At 43.7% G+C, this 26,761-nt stretch overlaps 1 protein-coding gene across 1 annotated transcript in view; it reads right to left on the bottom strand.

Annotated features, from left to right (window-relative positions):
• The window catches only part of GGH (gamma-glutamyl hydrolase), a 184,180-nt gene that overhangs the window by 64,029 nt on the left and 93,390 nt on the right, over positions 1–26,761 (bottom strand). The window contains exon 5 of the mRNA XM_078687250.1: positions 2,261–2,399. Within this exon, the coding sequence (XP_078543376.1) occupies positions 2,261–2,399 (139 nt within the window). The remainder of the gene's footprint in view (positions 1–2,260; positions 2,400–26,761) is intronic.

The raw sequence follows: 26,761 nt of genomic DNA, 5'->3' as shown, positions 1-26,761 counted from the left end.
CCGCAAGCCGGAAAAACGACTTGCGGAGGGGTGCGCTGGAAGTTGGAACAGTATAATTTACTATTCCAACTCCAGTCTGTGCGGACACTAGGGAAGGTGTTGGATTTTAAATCCAACACCCCCCCCCCCCCCCCCCCACAGCGACTTGCTGAGTAATGTTATGCGGAATCACAACGCGGTCATTGTAACGACCGCGTTGGGATTCCCTGCGGGGTAAAAGATTAGTTGTAAACGCTGTTTACCATATTAAAGTGCAACACTCGAAATAAGGTCTACATAGGCAGTTGGATAAGTTGGCAGAGACTGATGTGACAGAGGCGGCTGCTCATCTTGGAACTGGTGCGGGTGCAGCCACCAAAGGGAGTGGGCACACAGGCATGTGGTCATAACTGATCTCTTTTCTCTCTGATTGAGTCACTTGCCAATTAAGCTGATCTATCCTAATACCATAAGAGCTTAACAAGCACGCAATACTATTTCTCACAAATGGAAAGATGAAGCACTGATGTGGACTGTAGTACTGAGAACGTCAGAAGAATTTTTTGCACAGCATCACACACTGAACCAAAATGCAAGCATCATACAAGTACACAGATAAGATAGTTTCAGTTCCATTTTAACTACAAACTCTTTAAGGAGCAGATAGCAGATGTGCCTGTATGTATATGAGATGCCAATTTCACAAAGCATACAGGTGCAGTATGGTGGCAAACTAAAGTGTCAAGATAAAATGCAGGATCAGAGATGTGCTGCAACCTCCTATCTGGGCATTAAACTGAATCTACAATACGTTTCTACACAAATCGCACATTACCGCAACGTCTGGAGAGAATGTAGCTGTCTTTCTTTGGTACCCATTACTTTCTCAAGGAAAATACAGTATTGATACAAAGAATGAGGATTTGGAGAGTGATGGGTTGTACCTACAGGTATTACCAAGCATCACTTGACGCATGAATGGACAAGCTAATTTCCCTTACTCTGTCTCATATTCGTTACCAACTTGGAATCATCCCTAGAAATATGTATCTGGATGCTGAAAGCACTTCAAGCTTCAGGTAATAATCCTGTGGCCTGATCACATATAATGTACGAACTCACCCAATATGTCAATGCAGACCGTCCTTAAGCAGGGTGCACTACACTTAGATTGAGTTGTCTCTATCTTAGAATGAGAACAGGGAAAACAAAACTAAAAAACTGCTAACGGGTCTGATAAAAAAAAAAATGGCAAGACACAATTAAACCTCTAAGCAGATTAAGGATGCTTGACAGAAAACACATAAAGGTGACACCACAGCAGAGGTAGTTTATTTAACCGCATGCGCGCTAGCGGTTTTCCCGCTGCGCGCTGCGATTTAAAAAAACCCGCGTTACATGACGAGCTCAGCTCGTCATCCGCGTAGCGCAGGTTACGCTCATGGCGAGCTGAGCTCGTCATGAGCGCCGAAGGGGTTAAATCTTCAAGATTGGAAGAAAATGGCAAAGACAATGTATGTAAAGCATGTCCACTCGTTTGCACTTATTGAAGTTACAGGACGCTACAAAATGACTTAAAAAAAAGAAGTGTTCTATGATCCTCTACGCAGTCAGCTTGACATATGCAAGGCATGAGATGGTCATGTTTTAGAGAAGCTCTACCCAGCAAAGGGTCCTCCTTTCTCCAAGTCTACATTAACAGATGCACTCTTCCCAGAAATCTAGGCGCTTTATATGCCACATTCTTCTCTGGGATCAGATCATTTAGCCAAGACAATATGGCCTGTGCATTCTGTTCTGGTGGAACATGCTATCAAAGAAGAGAAGGGGAAAGGGAAATGAAAGGGCAAGGAGAAGAAAAATTGTATACTTCTACAAAACTGAGAATCCACATCTTTAGTCTTGTTTTATAAACCAGCTAGAATTTTCAAGTTTCGCTGCAGTTCACCCATGCCCGTCCCTTTCCTATTCTTTCTCCAGCCCCATTGCTACATCTTCATATTAAACCTGCAGTTCAAAGAGCCCACTTAAGCAGCATGAGCAAGGAACAAACGCTGCAATTAGACATTTAACACACTAGTAGTAGTGATCTTTGAAGCTCAATTTGCAACAATTTGCTTGAGATTGCTTGAAAGATCCAAAATTCACATTTGAGAATCTGATGGATGGAAATATCTAAATAAAGAACTGGTCCATCTCACGCTCTTAGTTGTTTGACGATAACATTAACAAAGATGAGCAAAGCTAGGTGTGACGTAGATCAGTGTTAATGGAAGCCTACCTGTAGTGAAGTTCAGCGGCAAGGCAACATCTTCTGTGCTTGTCAGTGTGAGTAAATTCTCTCCACTTGTGATATAGGTCAGCTGCTCAAATCCGAGACACGTACCCCAGATTGGGAAATAATCCCCTCTATCATTTGCCTTAAGAAAGCAAACAACAAAACAATGATATTTTTGAGCAATAGATAGAGATTGACAATAGAAAAAATGTCAGTTATAGAGAATGTGATTGCATGCTTCACGTGCTTTAAACATTGCAACTATTGGCATTCATCAAGATTTAATTAGTGCACTTAATTTGGTAGCCCAGATGAGAAATGCTATTTGGGAGCAACAAGGAGTGAATGGCTCAAAACGAAAGTAACAATACCAGGCTGTGACAATAATATTTCCATTTCTTTTGGAGGATGCGAGGGAGAGAAGTGTTTTGCTGGAACCAACCACTACACATATCTGTATACTTACCTATGCAGGGACATAGCTTAGTCAGTGACATTCTGGGGGTGTGCATCTCACATTTCCCAACTAAAAAAAAGAAGTGGGCTGCAGGGTGGTGGGTGAGATGACTATGGTTTAGGGTGGACTGTTTCCATGGCAAATAGGGTCAGTACTGATTTGCATCAGATAGGCCTATGTCTACTAGTCCACACAGTGCAAATCTTGAGCGATTGCCACTGGTTGAAATGGATAAGTTACTTACCTGTAATCCTAGTTCTCTTCCAGGGGTATATGCATCAAAGTCATGAGTACTGAATGGTATTGGCCTCGCGCGGGGACCCTCAGAGCATATACAAGAATGCATACATATTAATTTATGTTTAACCCAAATTTAGTAGGAAGTACGTGAAAAACAAAAACAAAAAAAATGAATATATATATATATCCTATCATTTTAAATAATACATATCTATTTATCATTTCTGTGACATAGAAACATGCACTCTTTCACTGTTTCAACATAGCCTTTAATTTCAAGGAAAAGGGCATGGTAATAGAAGGCAGTTAGCCCATAGGCTGCCTATAGAAAACACAACAGATTAAAATTGGCACGGTACCTTTGAGACCTCCAAAACCTTCAAACTCATCATGCCCCACAGGTTATAGTTAGGTCAGGTCTTTCTTATGGCTTATTACACTGTGTAGTAAAGGTAAGGAGACAGAGTGCTACTATAAATGGTATTCGTCCGGGGAGGAGGGTGGGCTGCTTATGAGTATACCCCTGGAAGAGAACTAGGATTACAGGTAAGAAACCTATCCTTCTCTGCCAGGGGATACTCATCAGTTATAAGCACTGAATAGAATAGCAAGCCAATCTCCAGAATCCTGCAGAAGAACACCAGTATACAGTGGCGTAACGAAACCTCAGGGGGCTTCCCTGCAAATTTCACAAAGGGGCCCCCCCATGCCCTGGATCGAGTCAGGAACTTTAAGGACAGGGACCTCACCACCCGTGCACATTGCAGGAGGGAGCACCCTGGAGCCCGGGGGCCCTCCGCACCATGGGTGCTGTGGGAGCTATTGTTACACCACTAGCAACACACCAAGGATTTGAGTGGCTTGTGGGTAAGGTGATGGTGTGACCATGTATTAATGGAACAAAGTACCTGCTGCCGTAGATGATAATGATATTGTAAGTCACCTTCAGGTACGTTCCGCTATATTGTCATGGAACTCCTCAGTGAGTTGCAATATCCTTATAATATATGGCAGGGGCTACTTTATCTCAAAGTACAGCCACCAGTTTAACTTTGGGCTAATGCATGCCCCCTACAATTTGCTTCTAAGGACACTACAGATAGTTCCACTAGTGATATTCTAGACAATGCATACAATAAAAAACGCATAAAGAAAATAGTGCAGATGTCTGTGATAGTCCACGCAGGCATTGGTAATTGCTGATTTGGGTAATACACTTAAAATACTTGTAATTGAATTACCTTTTCAATGTACCTGCTTGTATTGAAATATATTACGTCCCCACACAACAAGTGCTTAATTTGAGCCGGTGCTTTCTGGTGCTCAACCCTGGATCTTAATTTGTTTCCGGTGCTCCGCACCAGCACTTAATTGTTACCACCATACTTAGGACAGTCTGCCACATAGTGGCGCTGCTCATCTAATTTAGAGATGAGCAGAACAACTGTTGTTTATAAATACAATATACGTTAAAAATGACTAATATCTGCCGCCATAGTCATTCCTTTAGATTTGGGGACCTTGAATAATCTGAACTGTAGCACTTGCTGGCTATTAGTTGTTTTGGCAGTAATAACAGGAGCAATGGTTGGTGCAAGTTGCAGTGGCCTCCTGGTCAGGGCCCTGGTACTTAATATTTTACAAATTAAGCACTGCAACAACAACTCCCCCTGGGGGGACACCGTGCCTGCATTTAACTTTTTTTCAAATGCTATCCCTGTCCCTTTACAGAAGACTATTAACAAAACAAGATCCCTTGTGGAAGGCACTACTGTGCTTGTCTTTGAGAAAAAAAGGCTGGTGTTGTAGGAGAGCCTTTTGGGGGCGGGCGTCCACTTCCTTAGTGCTCACCTCCCACAATCACTCTTATACAATCAACCCTCCACATCCTTCACCACTCATTCAACATTCCAGCTATATTTTGTCCCTCCATTGTCCCCAAGTAGAGTCCTTGTTATGTTTCTGGAGTTGCACACATCCTCTTCCTATGGTTGCCACCTAACTGGTTTTATATGGGCATGAACTGGATGCTTGATTCTGGTCCAGGGAGGACCTTGCTTGGCAGTTTGAGCTGGACTGTTCCTACAAGGAACAGGGTCAAGACTGTTTTGCATATGGCTGGGTCCAAACTGGGGTGGTGTGGTGAGCAAAAGAATGATGCATTAAACCCAGGTCCTTGTGACTGGGGGTGAATGTTTGTATTGTCCAGCATTCTGTCCATCAATTGTCTCTTTTGCATATGTCGCCCTAAGTGGGAAGGGTATCCCCAGACGTGGGTCTCGTGCTCACTACACCACTCTATTCAAGCTAGCCTGGCTGATGAAGGGTGATGCCCTGAAACCGGTCCCAGGATGCTTGTTTCTTGTCCAGGGAGGACCTTGCTTAGTAGTTCGGGCTGGAATTTGCCAATAAGGAACAGGGTCAAGACTAATTTGCATATGGCTGGGTCCAAACTGGGGGTGGTGCGATGAGCAAAAGAATGATGGATTAAACCTAGATCCTTGTGACTGGGTGTGAATGTTTGCATTGTCCAGCATTCTGTCCATCAATTGTTTCTTTTACATATGTCGCCCTAAGTGGAAAGGGTATGCCCAGACGTGGGTCCCGTGCTCACTGCACCACTGGATTCAAGCTAGCCTGTCTGATAAAGGGTGATGCCCTGAAACCGATCCCTTGATGCTTGTTTCCGGTCTAGGGAGGACCTTGCTTGGAAGGGCGGGCTGGACTGTTCCTACAAGGAATAGGTTCAAGACTGATTTGCATATGGCTGGGTCCAAACTGGGGTGGTGTGGTGAGCAAAAGAATGATGGATTAAACCCAGATCCTTGTGACTGGTGGTGAATGTTTGCATTGTCCAGCATTCTGTTCATCAATTGTTTATTTTGCTTATGTTGCCCCAAGTGTGAAGGGTATGCCCAGACGTGGGTCCCATGCTCACTACACCACTGGATTCAAGCTAGCCTGGCTGATGAAGGGTGCTGCCCTGAAACCGGTCCCAGGATGCTTGTTTCCAGTCCAGGGAGGACCTGGCTTGGCAGTTCGGGCTGCACTGTTCCTACAAGGAACAGGTTCAAGACTGATTTGCATATGGCTGTTTCCAAACTGGGGTGGTGTGGTGAGCAAAAGAATGATGGATTAAACCCAGATCCTTGTGACTGGGGGTGAATGTTTGCATTGTCCAGCAATCTGTCCATCAATTCCATCTATCTATCTATCTATCTATCTATCTATCTATCTATCTATCTATCTATCTATCTATCTATCTATCTATCTATCTCTATATCTCTCTCTCTATATACATATATATATATATATATATATATATATATATATATATATATATATATATATATATCCCATCCCTGTAGGGCGGCTTTGTACAACGGGCATGGAGCGTCCCATCATTTGGCACATTCAAGAAAAAGAAGAGCGAAACCCAATTCATTCACACTCTGGTTTTAATGTGTGTCAGGTAAGGGCAGCATCTCAACCCTGACGTGTTTTGGCTGTTGTATATGGCCTTGTTATCAGGTGAGGCAATTCACACTTGGTAGGAACGCACATCTTTAATTGCAGACATCACGTGACGAGGTTCCATACTACTGTTCCCACAATGCACCTGTGTTGTTATTCCTGACTGTGGTAAATATAGATACTTCTGGATAGCGTCCTTGTACCACAGTCCAAATTAAAATCATAAACTAGTGCAAAACTGTGATGTTGTAAAAAACATACTTTATAGTGTCCCATTTCACAGTTAAATCCAAGTGCACTGCGATGTTTAAGTGAAATGTCACGTGTAATACACACAGCAATAACCGTCCTTGTATTCAATCCTCAAAGATGGGCTACCCACAATGCTTCATTGTCCTTGCACAGAAGTGTCAGTGGGTCTAAATCAGCAAGAGGAGACGTCACTCCTCTTGTAGTCCCTGGATGATCCGTTTTGGTTGCATCTGGATGCGCGGGACATGCTCCCTATTTTGATCCAAAACAAAGTACTCCATTCAAAGGGAGCCCCCATCCCTGCAGGGAGGCTTCACACAACGGGCATGGAGCATCTCGTCATTTGGCACACCCAAGAATTGAAAATGTGCGTTCCTACCAAGTGTGATTTGTCTCACCTGTGAACAAAGCCAAATACAACGGCCGATATATATATATATATCTCATACTGGCGGTCGCCAGTAGGTAGTTATAGTTAGGATCGTTTTCCATAGGAAATCCGCAACATTCTATTGGGAATAACTTTGGCGCGGAATGAGGGATCTGCCTAAAATACTGTATTTCTTTAGGTCTGTTCCACTTGAGGTACCACCCTTAGAAGTGCGGAAACTTCAAGCAACGGTTGAAAGATTTTTATGGGGGTGGAAATCCTCACGTCGGGCATCTAAATTCATGACACTTCCTATGCTGAGGGGAGGCTGGGGCGTCCCTAATTTTGTATTATATTATTTGTCTTGTTTGCTACAGAATATTAAGTTTGCTGTAACTGGAAATGACCCACCTCAATTTGAGGACCCTGATATTTTTTATTTATTACTTGGCCCACAAGCACGACAGATGCTTCTTCGTTTCTACGAACCTAGCTACTACAAGAGAACTAAATTTAAGTTGGTGCTCACTGCTTTTAAGGGTTGGCGTATGATTAGCAAAATTATGCAGCTTCGTCGCATTAATTATCATACTCCTTGTGACTCCCCGGAATTGCTACCATTTATATTTTGGGACCATAGAATGCAAATTTGGAGGGAAAAAGGATTAAAAGCGGTTGGCTCGTTGTTTAATGACGGTGTAATGTCATCTTTTCAAGAGCTTAAAGACACCTATGCAATCCAACAGAACGATTTTTTTAAGTATTTACAGCTACGAGACTTTATTCTTAAACATTTAAATTCAATATCTATCCTGCCTAACGGTTTATTGACATTACTTAATAAACCGACACGGATCGGTATTATATATAACTATTTACTCGAACTACATCAGGATGACCTTGTGCTGCAGGAGTCCAAATGGTCGATGAGGTTAGCTACTAGCTCTGTACCCTTACAAGAGTCTATTAATACCGCGGCCGATATTATTCTATCGGCGAACTTACGCTCTCAGCACTACAAAACGATATTTAATCTTTACCATACTCCTCCAAAAATGGCAAAGTGGGGCAATAGGTATAATGGGAAATGTTTTAGATGTCATACTAACATGGCTGACATTGTTCATATATTTGTTGATTGTAGTGCGTTAAATCCATTCTTCACATGCATTGTAAAATTTCTCTCAAATGTGTTAAAAGCTGATGTCATAATCTCCAGGGAAAATGATTATCTTTGGTTTATCTAGTGACTTGGACGTGTTCTTATCGTATCGCAAGTATAGATACTTGCTATTCATGGTGATCGCAGTGGCTCGCCTTTGCATTGCTTCAATGTGGTTGAAACCGGAAGCTCCAGCTTATGAGATGTGGAGAGCAAAATTTTATAATGTGTTTTACCTGGAGTACAACCTATATTGTACTAAGTCAATTAAGAAAAAGCAACGGGGGATCAAGGTCTGGCAGGCGATGATTGATCATATGGGGGTTGAGGAATGATGTTTGCATAAATCTAGACCAATGGAGGTCCACACTGTAGCGTAATACTAACATTGTTGTATATTTGGTAATACTCACTTATTGAACTGTTTTTTTTTATTTATATAGTTTCTATTGTTTCCCCCTGTCTTCTGGAAGTGTATAACTGCATAACTGTATTATGAATACGAAAAGATATCGGCTTTGAACTGAACCAATAAAAAAATTAAAATTAAAAAAATAAAAAAATAAATGAGGGATCTGCCTGTAATTTTCCTTAACTTTGCCTCGCTGCGCTCTGCTCCTTCCCTGAAAGTTTCGGGGGGATCCGTCAAGCGGGGGCCGAGATAAAAGGGGGGTCCCAAAACGTGTTTTCCCAATGTTAATTTCCATAGGGCGGTTGGACTCACTTTTAGCCCGAACGGCTGAATGGATTTCCACCAAACTTGGCAAAATTGTAGGGACTGGTACCCCGATGTGCCTTTGCTATGTCTCAAGATATATGCTCCAGTGGTTTTTACGAAAATTAACTTTGAAAAAATATATATTGGGCTACATTGGGCTATATATATGTTAGAGCCCAAATGTAGCCCAATGTAGCCCAATGTAGCCCAAAGATGGCCACCAGAGACAAAAAAAAACAAATGTAGCCCAAATATCAGCCAGATGTAGCCCAACTATAGCCCAATGACAGAATGTCCCAGAGTGTTCTAAAGAACAACTAGAGCGCTAACAGTCTTACTTATGACAAAAGTATGGCACACCTGAAGTCATCTTGATTGGAATAAAGTGTTAACACTTAAAACATTTAATTTGCAAAGGAACAAAATGAGGGGGTTCATTTTGCCATAGAAATTATGATTAGTGCTGAAGAAAGAAAAATTAGGGCACATTTTGAGTGACTTCTCAAATCCTCTTATATTTCATTAAAAAAATTCTGATATGCAGTCTCCCAAGATGGCCACCAGAGACAAAAGAGCCCAAATGTAGCCCAAATATCAGCCAGATGTAGCCCAACTATAGCCCAATGACAGAATGTCCCAGAGTGTTCTAAAGAACAACTAGAACGCTAACAGTCTTACTTATGACAAAAGTATGGCACACCTGAAGTCATCTTGATTGGAATAAAGTGGTAACACTTAATACATTTAATTTGAAAAGGAACAAAATGAGCGGTTTAATTTTGCCATAGAAATCTTATATATATATATATATTCACTGAAAAAACCATAGGTTATAGACCATATATAGTTAGGAATTAGCATTTAAAAAACCTTATTTTACTCACACAAAACCATTGAAATTACATATATAGTTAGTTGCACTAACTATATATCGCGCACCTGCAATCCACTGCTGATGATGTCACATATTACATCATTCATGACATGGTCAGTGACATCACTGATGACATCACTGATGACATCTCAAATGACATCACTGATGACATCACTGATGACATCTCATTTGACATCAATGACCACATCACTGATGATATCATTCATATGACAATACAATGCATCTCCTCACATTTTAATATAACCTCTGTTTCACCCAGTGTTAAATACAGAATATAATTTTTGAAACCATTGACACACCAATACTAGTTACTACATACGCACTCACTGATTCCTACGTCTACACACACCTTCACTCATTCACCCATACTATCATTCATACATACAATCACTCATCTTTACAACACTATCATATGCACTCATACACCTATACAGACACTCACAGTCTGCCACTCATCCATGGAGTTACTCACACACCTAGTCAGTCCTGTAAAGAATCAATGACACTTCCATTTTCTTGTCTATACAGTTAAACATAGAGCACCTTACATTTTCAAACATATACTAACACATACTTACCTTGTTATACAATCATTGATACAAGTACACATTGATCTGCACAGAGTCACACACCTCCCAGCCAGCCACACACACACTCAGTCTCCCATACAAATACTTGGACAATCAATCAGTAACCCATATAGTTAATTATATAGCTACTGATCAAAACATGCAGCAGTTTACAGAACAACAGACATAATGATGCACAAATTAAGACACTTTAGTCACTAACCCATGCACTCAGTGAGACACATTTAATCACTCACTCATGCATTCAGTCATGCACCTACTAAATCCTTTGTCCAGACACTTATACTTCCACTCATTCTTCAATATGTAAGACACATTTTAACTTTACAGAAACATACAGTCACTGGATGTTGTCATCAGTGATGTCATTTGAGATGTCATCAGTGATGTCATCAGTGATGTCACTGACCATGTCATGAATGATGTAATATGTGACATCATCAGCAGTGGATTGCAGGTGCGCGATATATAGTTAGTGCAACTAACTATATATGTAATTTCAATGGTTTTGTGTGAGTAAAATAAGGTTTTTTAAATGCTAATTCCTAACTATATATGGTCTATAACCTATGGTTTTTTCAGTGAATTTTCAAGGTTTTGTAAATGCTAATTCCTAACTATATATGGTCTATAACCTATGGTTTTTTCAGTGAATTTCAATGGTTTTTTAATAGCAAATATCATAAGCTGTCGAATGTCAAGTACGTGGTAAGTGAAAACATTTTCGTGTTTATGCACACTGATCTGCTTTGAATGGTGCCCCCCCCCCCCTCATTTCTATTAGGAGTACTCTCTCTTTGCAGATAGTGAAAGGTAGTTAACGCAGGCCTTTGCCCCCGTTGTAATCCGTCGTGCCTGCTTCTCTCTCCATTTGATTGATTGTTATCCAAGTATTTACTGTTTTAGAATTAGTTCTCTTTGGTTCATTCTCTATTTACAAACAAACACAGAGTCGCAATACTCTGTTTAGTCTTTGCAGATAACGAAAAATCGTGTAAAAAAAAAGAAAAGGAATCGAGCAAAATCAGTAGGCCACTAATGGGATCTCTTTTTGACCTCGCTAAAATAGAAACATTAGGAACAACCCCTCATGACAAATACAAAACTAGTGAGATGAACTGAACTCCACACAATGATGGCTGCAAAACAGCTCGGCTCCGCCACCCACCCCGCCCAAAATAACGATAAAGAGCGGCTGCCATGATTGGTTGCGGAATGGCCACGACGGAGCTACGAAATGATGCTGCTCTCATGCTAACCCCAGCTTCAGTCTGAAACATCCAGAAACACTGTAGACTACCAATTCGATCAGTTCCGGTAGCGCCCCAATGTAACCCGGTAGAGAAGAACTAGCCCTCCCCTCTTTCACTGATGGTTCTTGTTGCCTGTCCCTTCTGTTCTCATTTAACAGAACTATTTAGCCTGCTGAAAGGGGTTGTGTTCCGACCGCTGGTTGGTGGAGACATTTTGACTATATTCTGGACCTGCGTTGTCGCGTAATGCGTCATATGACGCGCCGCGTTAGCGCATCCGGAAGTCATCCGGGGCGCGCAGCGCGTAACGTAAGCATAACAAGTCATGTGACTTGTTAATAAAACTTTTCATTGGTTCATTTTACTTTTCTTATTGTAATGATGAAAGGCTTGCTCATATGACCTAAAAATTACGCTTTTCATTACTTCCGAACATTATTTTTTCTTAAATATATGTTATAATGTTCCAGGCTAATGTACTTTCCCGGAAATTTTACAACTGTCCTGCAAGTAAAATATATTCTTTTTTCGAGAAAAAGAGCGTTTCTTCGTCCCATGATGGAGCCGTTGAGCAAAAGAGGGTCGACCTGCTGTCTTAGTCGCCGATACGCCTGAATATGAGATTCTTATCGATCACTTTATGTTGCAGGAATAGAAAACACAACAGCCCTTGACCATTTATCTTTACTGCGTTCCTTCGTATTATACCTTTTACCCTTCATGTAATTGGTCTGCTTTATTTCACTTGCCTTTTAATGATTCTAAAACAGTGACTATTATTACAAACTTTACCAATGTATATACTACTACCATGTTTTCTTTTAAAAACCTTTATTGTGAAAATTTCATTATACAAATACGAGCCTATAACCACGTGGGCCGGCCACGGAGCAAACTGTAATCGTATGTGATGAGTAGACATTTACACTGTAGAGGAACGTAACGGGCGGGCCATTAGGTTGCAAGAACTAAGGTGTCTAACAGTTATGGAATCGGTGGACGTACATTTTATAATTAAAATACGACAGGGCCAGTTACAATAAAATTATCTAGATATACATTTGCGGGCAAGTACCATGGGTGACGTTAATTCGAACTTTCAACAGTACAGTAATCAATAACACATCAGAACTTAATATCAATAGGGATGTCGAAATATTCAATCAATTCTCGTCCCCGCCCGCCATGTGCTTCAAAACTGCATACGTATCTCGTGATTTCAAGGTTCTGCAACCAGTACACAACAAGGAGTTACGAGTCCCATTTATTCCGGCGCCATTTTGGGCGAGGACGGGCAGGTCCAGGATATAGTCAAAATGTCTCTACCAACCATCGACTATGATGATGTTCATATGCTGTATTTATTAGAGTAACACTCATCTGCCCACATGAAATTAATTTACCACAATCTAAACATGTCATTTTAATCTTTCCAAAGTTCTTCTAAATATTTGGGACCGTTTCCCTTGCCTCTGAAGCTCTCAGTGCCACTTCTTTGATGAATGTACTAGCAGGTCAGGGGTTCTCCTCCAAATCTCTCTTTTATGCAGCACTATAATTAATTGGTGCCACCTCTCCATATGACGATGCATGGTATAGTTACCACAACTATATATTTTTTCGTTTCCTCTGGAGAGTTCATCGTGGCAGATGAAGCGTGTAACATACCGGGCATTTACCTTTTTTTGCATGTACAGGAAAGGAAAAAAAAATCGAGCGTTCGAGTTCTTAGGTGTCCCAGGGCCATTTTAGTGGACCAGGCCCAAATCCAAAGAACAGCTATCTCACAGGCTAATGGGGCGACCCACGCCGAGTTTCAGCATTGTAGGATGACCACACAAGCACAGCAACTTGCTAGACATCACCTCGGTGCCATCCGGATCTCGGCGCCCCACTGCAGATGAAGTGCCTCTCAACTATGAAACCACCAGAAAACGCTTGAGTCAGCTTTGTGTGAAGCCGCCATTTTGATTCAATCAATAGCGTCCCCCTGCACACATTCAGGGACCTGGTCGTGTCTTCAGGTCAAACGAATTTGGGACAAGATGCAGAAAGGAAAAGGAAAAAAGTTCCGCCGGACCCCGGGAGGTGGCCGCCTATGTCATGGGCGATCTTAGGCCACACCAGGGCAATAGTGAAGCTGCAGCAGGTGCAAATAAGCTTCAGACAGTGTTACAAGCGCTGCTCAGAACTCTCAACTATGACACCACCTCGGTGCCATCCGGATCTTGGCGCCTTGTGCTGGTTCCGGCCTATTCACACATCGGTCCGCTACTGACGCCACCTCACAGGCCAACGGGGCACCCCACGCCGACTTTCGGCGCAGCATTGTAGGATGGCCACACCAGTGCGGCAAATTGCTGGACACCACCTCGGTGCCATCCAGATCTCGGCGCGTTGTGCTGCCTTCGGCCTATTCGCCACAAGTGCGCACGCAACTCAGCTGCATAGCGAGTGAAACACCAAGGGGCGCCCCACTGCAGCCGAGGAACCTCCATCTTGGGGGCGACGCACAGCATCACATTGCTTTCCAATGCAGTCAGATCCTCAAACAGCCCCCACTGACTGACGCGAACTCACAGGCCAACGGGGCGCCCCACGCCGACTTTCGGCGCAGCATTGTAGGATGGCCACACCAGTGCGGCAAGTTGCTGGACACCACCTCGGTGCCATCCGGATCTTGGCGCGTTGTGCTGCCTTCGGCCTATTCGCACATCAGTCCGCTACTGACGCCATCTCACAGGCTAATGGGGCGACCCACGCCGAGTTTCAGCATTGTAGGATGACCACACAAGCACAGCAACTTGCTAGACATCACCTCGGTGCCATCCGGATCTCGGCGCCCCACTGCAGATGAAGTGCCTCTCAACTATGAAACCACCAGAAAACGCTTGAGTCAGCTTTGTGTGAAGCCGCCATTTTGATTCAATCAATAGCGTCCCCCTGCACACATTCAGGGACCTGGTCGTGTCTTCAGGTCAAACGAATTTGGGACAAGATGCAGAAAGGAAAAGGAAAAAAGTTCCGCCGGACCCCGGGAGGTGGCCGCCTATGTCATGGGCGATCTTAGGCCACACCAGGGCAATAGTGAAGCTGCAGCAGGTGCAAATAAGCTTCAGACAGTGTTACAAGCGCTGCTCAGAACTCTCAACTATGACACCACCTCGGTGCCATCCGGATCTTGGCGCCTTGTGCTGGTTCCGGCCTATTCACACATCGGTCCGCTACTGACGCCATCTCACAGGCTAATGGGGCGACCCACGCCGAGTTTCAGCATTGTAGGATGACCACACCAACTTGCTAGACATCACCTCGGTGCCATCCGAATCTTGGCATCTCAACGCCTAGTGGTATCTTCCATACAGAAAATATTGTTACGCTACCTTTGGCCCCATTCGCACATCAGTCCGCAACTTAGACATCACCTCGGTGCCATCCGGATCTTGGCATCTCAGCGCCTTGTGGTGTCTTCTCGTCAGAAAATATTGTTGCGCTGCCTTTGGCCCCATTCGCACATCAGTCCGCTACTGACACCATCTCACAGGCCAACAGGGCGCCCCACGCCGACTTTCAGCATTGTAGGATGGCCACACCAGTGCGGCAACTTACTAGACACCACCTCGGTGCCATCCGGATCTTGGCGCGTTGTGCTGCCTTCGGCCTATTCGCACATCGGTCCGCTACTGACGCAAACTCACAGGCCAACGGGGCGCCCCACGCCGACTTTCAACATTGTAGGATGGCCACACCAGTGCTGCAACTTGCTGGACACCACCTCGGTGCCATCCGGATCTTGGCGCGTTGTGCTGCCTTCGGCCTATTCGCACATCGGTCCGCTACTGACGCCGCCTCACGTGCCAACGTATTTTCTCCGCATTTTATACCCTATGCCGCATAACAGGTCATGTAACTTGTTTATAAAACTTTTCATTGGTTCATTTTACTTTTGGTTTCCTAATGATGGAAGGCTTGATCATATGACCTAAAAACAACACTTTTCATTGGATGAAAACTTTTTTTTTTTCCAAACGATGAAAGCCCCACCTTGTTTCTGGATGTTTCAGACTGAAGCTGGCGTCAGCATGAGAGCACCACCATCTCGTAGCTCCGTCGTAGTCATTCCGCGAGCAATCATGGCAGCCGCTCCCCACCAGAAGCCTGCAGGAGTCGGGGCCCCCAAAACTTTTGATGAATTCTCAAGGCGGAGGGGACGCTTTCGAGAATGGGGTCCAAGACCTAGCAGACAAGCGTCCGATTTCCAAGGTGTCCCAGGGCCATTTCAGTGGACCAGGCCCAAAAAGGAAAGAGCCTGCCGCCATTTTGAGAGTCCTGTGACAGCCGCCTATCGCTGCACCGCAAGAGTGGGCGCAACTCAGCTGAATTGCGGCTTTTGACACAGTGGACCAAAAACGGACGGAATGGCAACTGAAACGGTAAAGGGGCGCCCCACTACAACAGATGACACTCCACCTGGAGAGGCCCGTTCACGCCGCCTCCCCCGGTGCGCCCCACGCCGTTATTCGGAGCAGCATTGTAGGATACCAAAACCAGTGCGGCAACTTACTGGACATCACCTTGGTGCCATCGTTCTGCTGCCTTGGAACTATTCGCACAACAGTTTGCTACTGAAGACCCACCCCCCGCGACGCCCCACGCCGTTATTTGCTGGGTGGCAACTTACTAGACATCACTTTCGTGTCATCTAGATTTCAGCGCGTTCTGCTGCCTTGGAACTATTCGCACAACAGTTTGCTACTGATGACCCGCCCCACGCCGGAAATCTGGACGTTGTGCTGCGTTGGGACTATTCGCACAGCCGACCGCTACTTCGTTGTTTTTCCCTAAAAATGTTTATATGTTATTACTATTTTTGTTTTCTTGTATATATTTATAAATTATTAAAGTTTTATAATCTTACTACTTTGTCGGAGTGCTATATATTTTTAATGTGACACATAATTGTAAAAACTTTGATGTACAAAGAGTCATCCCTGGAATCTTCCGCTTCACGCTCGGTCCCCTCCCCAATCACAATACAGGATGGTTTTCAGATAATAGCAACGCTTCTGCTGTGACGGATCTCATCGAGTGTGGGCCTTGATCTACTATAACTCCTTTGAAGAGGGGTGAATCTTTACAGCTGTGGCCATAAACTACATCTGCAGGGCTAGCTGATACCCTAGGACCAGCCTGGACAATCGGACACAGAGGAAAAGGAGTGTCAGAGGGTGCAGTAGTGAATAGGGCGAAAGGGAGGTGTCGGGCGGGCACAGGGTGTGATTCTCAGGAAAGAGCAGCGCAGATGGGGGGAGGTTTATTACCCATGCATAAGACAGAGAGCGGGGGTGACCACTGCCTGGGGGAGATGCTTGCGAGGGTGGGGAGCCATGCTAAGGATCGACAGCGTGCACAGAGTGGGTCTGGTCAAGGCATCTAAAATGGCTGCCGTGCACGACAAAAGTGTGGCATTTGAAAAAAGACAAGATGGCGCAGACAATGTTTTTCAACACTTCCTGATTTCCTTCGAATCGAACGTTAACAGACGTTGGGGCATATTACCAAAGTTAAGCGATATTTATCCCTAACGATGCATTGCAAAGATTTTTTTACCGTCAGAAATTATCGCAGATAAACCTTGCTATTATCAAAGTTTATCGCAAATACGATAAAAACCGACCGCAATGCATTAATATCGCTGAAAACTCAGCGATATTCATGCATTACCGAGCTAATCCTCTTAGCCATGTTATCCACCTCCCATAGGATAACATGGCTAAGAACTGCTCAGGGCAGCTGTTACTTTTTGGAGATATTCGCGCTTATCTCGAATATTTCCAAAAGTTGATAATAGGAGATAGCGATGTTAGCGACTGTTTCCAGTCGCTAACATCTTGGCATGCCCACTTTGCATGTCATTAGTGATAAATATCACTCACATGCAAAGTGGGGCCCAAGATGGTCGCTATCTCCTACTAGCCGTCGCTAACTGGTGTTAGCAACAGCTAGGTAATACAGATATAATTTTATCTCCGCGAAGCGGAGCGCTGTTACAGATATATATCTTGTTTTTGAACGTTAATTTCTCAAAATGCACTGAAGCACATATATTGAGACCTAGCAAAGGCACATCGGGCTACCAGTCCCTAATATTTTACCAAGTTTCGTGCAAATCCATTCAGCCGTTCGATTATTATTATTATTTATTTTTTTTGCCCCGCGGGGCCCTTTTAAAACCTCCACATCAAACCTAGGGGATCAGCGAGGATCTACTATGCCCCCTTATGGTCATTTGCCCCTTCGCTTTGGCCTCCTCTTGTCTCTCGATCCTACCGAGAGACAAGATGGCGGCCGCTACGGACTGTTTGGAATGTTTACAGACACCGGAGAGCCAATCAGCTTCGCTTCGCAAAGCTCCGTAACGCGAAAAGTACGCGAAGCGGTGCGCTGTTACAGATATATATCTTTTTTTGAACGTTAATTTCTCAAAATCCACTGAAGCACATATATTGAGACCTAGCAAAGGCACATCGGGCTACCAGTCCCTACAATTTTGCCAAGTTTCGTGCAAATCCATTCAGCCGTAAGATTATTATTATAATTTTTTTTTTTTGCCCCGCGGGGCCCTTTTAAAACCTCCACATCAAACCTAGGGGGTCAGCGAGGATCTACTATTCCCCCTTATGGTCATTTACCCCTTCGCTTTGGCCTCCTCTTGTCTCTCGATCCTACCGAGAGACAAGATGGCGGCCACTACGGACTGTTTGCGGCCACTACGGACTGTTTGGAATGTTGACAGACGCCGGAGAACCAATCAGCTTCGCTTCACAAAGCTCCGTTGCGCGAAAAGTACGCGTCCTAGGCCGCTGCCCGGTCCGCGCTTACAGATATATATCTTTTTTTAAACGTTAATTTCTCAAAATCCACTGGAGCACATATATTGAGACCTACAAAAGGCACATCGGGCTACCAGTCCCTACAATTTTGCCAAGTTTCGTGCAAATCCATTCAGCCGTTCGGTCTAAAAGTGAGGCCAACCGCCCTATGGAAATTAACATGGGAAAAACGCGTTTTGGGACCCCCCTTTTTTCTCGGCCCCCCCTTGACGAACCCCCCCCAAATTTTCAAAGGCTGCTCAGAAACAAAATGTGCCATTTTCCTGAAAATTTCAGCCAATTCCGTCCACAAACGGCAAAGTTATTAGACATAGAATTTTCAAAAATCCCATAGAGAAAAAATCCTAACTATATATACCTACTGGCGACCGCCAGTAGGTAATATGTATATATATATATATATATATATATTCACTGAAAAAACCATAGGTTTCACACCAGTTATAGTTAGGAATTAGCATTTAAAAAACCTATTAAATCAGTGATGTCATTTGAGATGTCATCGGTGATGTCATGAGTGATGTCACTGACCATGTCATGAGTGATGTAATATGTGACGTCATCAGCAGTGCATTGCACGCGCAAGTTATAGTGAGTCCAACTAACTGTAACGTGGGAATTTCAATGGTTTTATGCGAGTAAAATTTCCACCTAACTATAATTGGTGTGAAACCTATGGTTTTTTCAGTGCTTATATATTCTTTTTCCATGTATATGGCGTGCATCTTTCTCCCGGTATGTGACGAGCGGGACCGGACTTTGCGCTATCGAAGGCATCCGCTCGTCACATACCGGGAGAAAGATGCACGCCATATACATGGCAGACTTGGAAATGCAAATATCGTTCGCAGCCTAGACCCTCTTTCCCGGAAAGCCTTACCTGGCTATATCTTAGATGTCAGAAAGTCTTTCCTCTTGCACCGCCTTATTCATCCTCCTCATACATATTTTTGGAAGTAGGACCGGTCTTCCTTAGGAATCGTTATACATTCTTAATTAATACCGCCACAGAGCCTCATCATCTTTATCGCCAACGATTCGTCACAACTGTGATTGAGCCTTGATGACTAATTTTTAGATACCATTATCTGTTTAGGATTGTCCCTTCATACCTACATCATCAATCTAAGGTCTGGGTACATACATTATTTTAGCAATAGACGGTCACCTGAAGAAGGCTTAAGAGCCGAAACGCGCGTTGTGTCACCTACCGCTTTGCCCTCAACATTTGTACATTTTGATATCTGTTGATTGTTCATGTGTGTTTTTTAACACGATTTTAATATATGATCGAAAAAATGTTAAAAATATCTCTATATAAAAAGTATCTAAATATCAGAATCCAATATCAAAAAGAATATATAAGCACTGGTTTATCAATTTTTAAAAAAACAATGGATACGTACATTAAATACAAATAAAATTATATTTGAAATATCTATTTCTGTTTGACCTTTATACAGATGGAAGATACCAGATAGAGGGTTACTATCAACTATATGTAACTGTGTAATTGTTGCCTGGTTTTGGCACTTAGCTATAGACTGTTTCTAACGTCGCTTTATACATAATGCATAGAGATTTAAAGCAGATTCTCTCTTTGAGGGGCAGCCAGTGTAGGTCCCTTAAGGCTAAACTAGTAGAAGACCTTTGTTGCCTATTAGCGCCAACTTAGCTGCCATAGACTGAACTCTCTGCAGGCTCTGTAAGATGTATTGTGGGGCACCCAAATACAGAGCATTGCAGTAGTCCAGTCTGCTAAGTATTACGCTCCTCACTACCAGTGAGCGGGTTTCTATAGGTAGGAAAGGAAGAATCTGTCGCAGCATCCGCAACAGAGAGAAGCAGACGCTGGCAGTTTTATTAGCCTGAGGTTCCATTTGGAGACTCCCATTCACTAATACCCCCAAGTTACGCACCGTTTTCGCGGGGACACGGGGATCCTCTTCAGGGGTAAGCCTAAATTCTGGAATCGATCTTAGCTGTAAGCTAGAGGGAGTAGGGCAGAATATCACCTCTGTCTTCCCCCCATTAAATTGTAGGGAGTTACGTTTGAGCCAGCTTACTGTCTGGCACATGCACTCCTGGAACTTATCCATGGACACCGCCTGTTTCCCTTCTAGGGAAAACACCAGTTGGGTGTTGTCCGCGTAGTTGATCAATTCAATTCCGAAGGACTTGACCAGGCTAAGCAGAGGACGCAGGTAGATGTTGAACAAGATGGGACTTATCGCAGATCCCTGTGGCACCTCATGGTGTACTGGGGACTTACTAGACTCAAACTGCGGCATTGTCACCTCCTGTTGTCTCCCTGATAGATAGGATTGCAGCCACTGCAGGGTTCGTCCTTTGACCCCTAGGCCATTCAGTCTTTCTGCCAGTATGGTATGGTTCACCGTATCAAACGCGGTTGACATATCTAATAACACCAGCACTGACTGGTCTCCATTGTCAGCCCGCATTCTTAAATTGTCCATAACGGTGACCAGGGCAATTTCTGTGCTATGGCCCGGACGGAAGCCAAATTGATCCCTGTCTAGGAGATGGTTGTTCTCTAAGTAGCCAGACAACATCTTGCTAACTATTTTCTCCAAGATCTTAATTGGGTACGGTAGCAGAGAGATGGGTCTAAAATTAGCTGGAACTCCAGGGTCCAGGGAAGGCTTTTTGAGTAAGGGAGTGACTATTGCCTGTTTCCAGGCCTCCGGTACCACGCCCGCTGCCAGGGACTGGTTACAAATTGTCCACAGCCAAGGGAGAGTTTCCCGTCCGAAAACCTTCCAGACTCTAGGCGGGAGGGGGTCCCGGGGGGAGCCCGAAGTGATATTTTGGGCTACAGTGATGAAATGCTTTTCAGAAGAGGCCTGGAAGAATTCCAGAGTGGAAGCTACTCCAGGCCCTTCCTCTGCTGACTCCAATGGATCACTCCTATTATTAATATTACCAGGCCCAAAGTTGCCCACAATTTTTGCAATTTTTTCCTCAAAGTGTGCGGCAATCTTGTCACAGAGTTCCTGTGTGTTGACCACCTTGTTGCTGGTACATGCTGGCTGGGACAAGTCCTTGACGATTTTAAAGAGAGCTTTTGTGCTGTTTGGCGCACACAGAATGGAGTTAGCGTAAAAGTCTGCCGTGGCCTTTACTATCGACTCCTTATATTTGGTCTGAGCTATTTTCAGCTCTATTCTGTCCCTCTCCAGATATGCCCTTCTCCATCTTCTCTCTGCCTTCTTACAGGTCAGTCGTAAGGCTCTCAGTTCCTCACTGTAACAGGGGGCAGAGACTTTTTTCCTGTTTTTGATCTTCTTGATAGGAACTATCCCGTCCAGAAAGCTGACTATATGGTCACAATATGCCTGATAATTTTCGTCAACAGATCTATCCGAGACGAAAAGATCGTGATTCTGGGAAGTCAGGCATATCTTATTTTTGACTAATTAGACCACTCCCTACCCTTTCTATAAGATGTTCCAAGAGTGTTGTTGTCCCCCCACCGGGTTAATAGTATATGAAAGTTGATTAAGGAGTGGTCCGACCAACTTTGGGGTATTATCCCCACTAATTTAGTCTCATCCTGGTTGGCGAATAGGAGATCTAGGATATGTCCTCCTAGGTGCGTGGGTCTATGAACCAGTTGGAAAAGATTGAGGTTTTCACACGTTTGCTTTAGGTCTCTCAGGTGATTGTCTAGGGTCCCATTTTCCCACAAATTGAAATCCCCTAATAGGATTGTCCTAGAGTGGGTTAGGGTCAGTTCTGTAATGGTGTCAAGTAGTGTTTGATACTGCGTATCCGACCATGGGGGCCTATAGCAGACCATTCCCGTTATGAGCCTCCCTTTGTTCTCTTGGAGTGAGAAACCCAGCAATTCTATCCCGGTGACTGCCTCTATCTTGAAAGGCGCAAAGTCCCATTTTTCCTTATATAATACCCCAAGTCCTCCTCCTCTGCCCGTCTCCCTAGGTTTGTGGAACATTTTATATCCCTCCAGGCAAGCAAAGCCTAGTTCCACCAGGCAACCTGGTCGAGTCCAGGTTTCCGTGAGAAAAAGAGCATCCAGGTCCAGATCCTCTACCATATTGGAAACCTCCAAATAGTGTTTAGTTCGGGACCTACAATTTATCAGTCCACAGTTTAGCGAGTTTGGACGCCCCCCCCTTCTGGACTACATATTGGATGTTCCCCTCCTTCTCCCTCTCACCAATACTGAGCAATCTCTCCCTCGAGTACTTGATCTTACCGTGGGGGTGGTGGAATCGGGCAGCGTGCCTGGCGCTAGGCGCGACCGGAGCGCGGACGGGCGCCCGTAGCCATACTTAAGTAGGCCGGCACCCAACACTAGCGTGCGATCCAAAATGGCGCTGCCAGATGAGTAGTTGGCCCCCTGGTCCCTCTCCCAAGATGGCGCCTAAAGAGCAAGAGAATCGAAGTTGCTCGCAAAGCAGCGGGTGGTGAATACAGATTTTTAAGGTGTGGGTATGCGGACCTAGTTCAGGTAATTTTTCTGCTCAAAACAGGCAATTGAAAAACGATTCTACACTTTTTAAAATAAATTCACAAATTCACTTCTAAAAAACATGCAGCGTTTTGAGGGACCTTCCCTGCCCAAGAAGGCTGTTAGCACGCTGTGGGTACCAATCAAAGAATTATTCATCCCATCATCTTTTGGGGGTTTGATTGCTAATAGTATGCTTGGAACTTTAGAGTTGCGCAGCTTTCCAAGCCTACTGCTGCCAATGTTTGTGAATTCAGAAAAGTAGTACATTTGCAACCATTCAACGAGTACTTCTATGGGTGCAGATTTACTACTTTTTGGTAAACCAGTCACAATATATATTTAAGATCCAGATCCAACAAATAAAATGAGAGTTACGAGAAAAACCAAAAGAGACACAGGAGACCCGACCAATACCCACCTACCAAGCCAAGAATGTATTTGAGGAGTGTCTCACCCCGAACACCTTAATGAAGCTACTCTCCCACGCTTCCCACCTGGGCCTTGTAGTTCTCTCTTGGAACTCACGAACAACAGTCATTTACAACACGACAGCCTGGAGTCCCTGCCCTCGGATCACTTATTTTAAATGTATTGACACTACAAGCACTCTTGGTCTATTTGTCTATGTTCACTGCACACACTATTTATTTTATTGTACAACATCTTCAAAATTAAAAAAAGTGTGTTTATATAACATACAGAAACGTTTCAATACAGTGCATTAGATCAGATGAGAAAAATGTATGGTTCTTCCCCACCAATTACAATGCTCTTAGTGAACTCAAAGGCAAGTGGGTAGTCATGTAAACCCTCTATGTGACCTCGAGTTTTATCACAGATGGAACAACAATACAGTCAATTAAATCCGTAATAAGAAGTGCTTGCTCAGTGCACATCCTGAAATCAAGTATTTAAAAGTGAGATCATATGTGGTAGAGAAAAAGGAGGCTCTGTGCAGTAAAATATTTGACTAGGATCACACAATTTGAACAAGCAGGGAAGTTGGAATCATTACACAACATCTGGTTTCACATTTTGAAATTCAGCCACTAGATGGGTATCTCTGTCTCTGTTCTTTCTCTTACCTTTACATCAAAAGTCACTATTTTCTATTTCATTCTTGGCTCACAATGAGATAAACCAACAAAGAGATAGCAGACCCGACTCCGGGCCCCCAGACTCTACTAACAAGCCAATAATGTATTTATTTGGATGGGGTATCATATGCCAAACACCCCCCTTGAAGCTACGCTGACTAAGGACTAAGCTGAGAAAAGACATTTCTAAGTCTGTATTATTTATTGTCCAAGTGTCATTTGTTGGCTCATGTATATACACACACAATGTTACTGTTTGCTTTATGTGTGATAACTGCAGACACTGAACATGCTAGCATTGTCTTTAGCTTGACGCCTATTTGTATATTTTGCCCATAGTTCAATAGCATGTTGGATTTATGGAGGCTTGCTGATGTTTTTAGGTTGAGCCTGGGCAAAGCATATGCGCTGTCTGCAAGATATGCTGTATTCACTATGCGAAAAGTAATTAAACCTGCTGCTTACCATAGGTTGACTTCAGCATCGCTCTTCTTTGCTGCCTCCTCATTGGTTCACTCTCCCGATACATCACTTCCTTTTGGAGCTCTGAAGCACCGTTCATCTACATATTAATTCCTCTTAACTAGTGGCCATGTGTGTTGATGCAGGTACTATTTCTTCTTTGGCATGTCCGTTTATGGGAAATTGTTGCTTGTTTTGTTCCCGCTTCAGCTGCGCGACTACCATGGCATTTCATTATTATAATTAGCCAACTGTTGCATGCTTCATTAATCAGCGCGATTGCCACGTGCTTTATTATTATAACTAGCCGACTACCACTGCACTTATTCTTTAAGTACGGCGGAAGGTGAGAAAACGCTGTCCTTTAGTGATTTGATAATTACACTATTGCCCAAGGGGAAAGGGGGCAGATTGCATCCACGTGACCAGCACCGGAGGCTATGCACAAACGGGGGCACGCTTGTCCGTGAGACCATTATATCTCGCTAGTACAAGCTAATATTCAAACATACCTAAAGTGGTATAGGTTTCTATAGCGAGCGCCAGGCATGCGCAATACACCAGTGCTTTATTTCAATCCAGGACTCCCCAAGGATGAGCGCAGTTTCCCATCTACGCCATGTTAAGAATTAATCGACCTGGCAAAGGTGGCCTCGCCCAGGTGCTCTAAGAGGACAAGGTAAGAGGTTGTCTGCTGTATGGCTATAATCGTGCAGTGCACTTTCATCTTGGTTCATAGTTGCTGGTGAACACTCCTGGTCCTTCATTGTCACCTGCAGAACATCCATAGTTTATACATCTCTACATGACACACACACATATATAGCATACATCTCTCTTTGGGGAACTCTTTTCTTTCTCTTTGGACTGGCTGGGGGATTGTTCACGGATGCACAGCTTTGCGCTCTCCGCTGCACCAGGATTGTGGCATTTATGTGGGAATCATCGGAGTTCAAATTGAAATCTCACTTACAACTTTCAGGAAAACAGAACCAGTACCTAACATGCATGTGTGATTTTCGGTATGCGGTTGAATGTTATCTGTTACTGTGCACGTTTGATTGTGCTTCTCTGTGTGTATATGCATATATACATGCATACTTGTCTGTGTGTATGTCTGTACGACTGCATGCGAGCATGCCTACGTGAGTGTGTGAGTGTGCTTTGATGTGTGCATCTGTCAGAGCGTGCATGTGTGGGTAACTATGTAGAACTGTGTCGGTGCATGCATATGTATGTGAGTGTAATGTTTATGCAAGATGGCAAAATCACAGCCAGGACAATCCAGCCTGCTGTCAGCAGGGCTGCTGTCTTCATTTCATCTTCCGCAGACTCTAAAGTGCATACGGAAAGGCCCCACACATCCTGAAACTGATCTGTGTTTTGCTTTAAAAATGAAAGGTAGCTGTAGAGCTCCATTTAAAATACAGACTTAACAGTTAGTCCGGTATCATATCATGTCCCAACAATCCATGCCTGCATAGATGTGTCTGTCTGAGTGTGCACATGTGCGTAGGTATGTAGAAGTGTGTGAGTGTCTTGATCAGTCTCCCCTTGTTAATACTGTATATGTGTGTGAACACTTGTTTATGTATATGTCTATGCTTGCGTGTGTGTCTGTGTTTGTATGTATGCGCTTGTGTCCGCCTGCATGTGTGTGCATGAGTGTATGTGTGTTTGTATGCATGCTTCTGTGTTTGCATGTGCGCGTATGTAGCTTCAGCTGGCTGTGTTTCTGAATGTGTGCATGTCTGTGTGCACGTTTGTGTCATTGACATTTATAATACCAATAACTCCAACTCGGACAAATGTGAGATCTATTGTATTTCTAATGCTTGTTATCAATTTCTGCAGTACACCTTCTGCTGTTGGAAACTTTGATTGTGTATTTTTGCATTTATTATGTTTAGTAATTGAATGGTTAATCATATAAATAGTCTCATACGAAATGAGTACCTGGTGAACCACTGTTTCCTATAACTTGTGGAGTAAGAGTAGTAAAAGTAAATGCTTGGTAAACTCCAAAGGGTTGAAATAGCATCTGAGGGTGAACAATATGAGGTAATTACAAGGTGCAACTAACTTTGAATGTTATTGTCCTTGCTTGGGATTGTGTCATAAGTTCTTATGAAATTACATTGGT

Source organism: Lissotriton helveticus, chromosome 4_1, assembly GCF_964261635.1.
Source record: "Lissotriton helveticus chromosome 4_1, aLisHel1.1, whole genome shotgun sequence".
In the NCBI taxonomy this organism is placed as follows: Eukaryota; Metazoa; Chordata; class Amphibia; order Caudata; family Salamandridae; genus Lissotriton; species Lissotriton helveticus.
The sequence above is the reverse complement of the archived record's forward strand: the minus strand, read 5'-3'. Positions and strand labels throughout refer to the sequence as shown.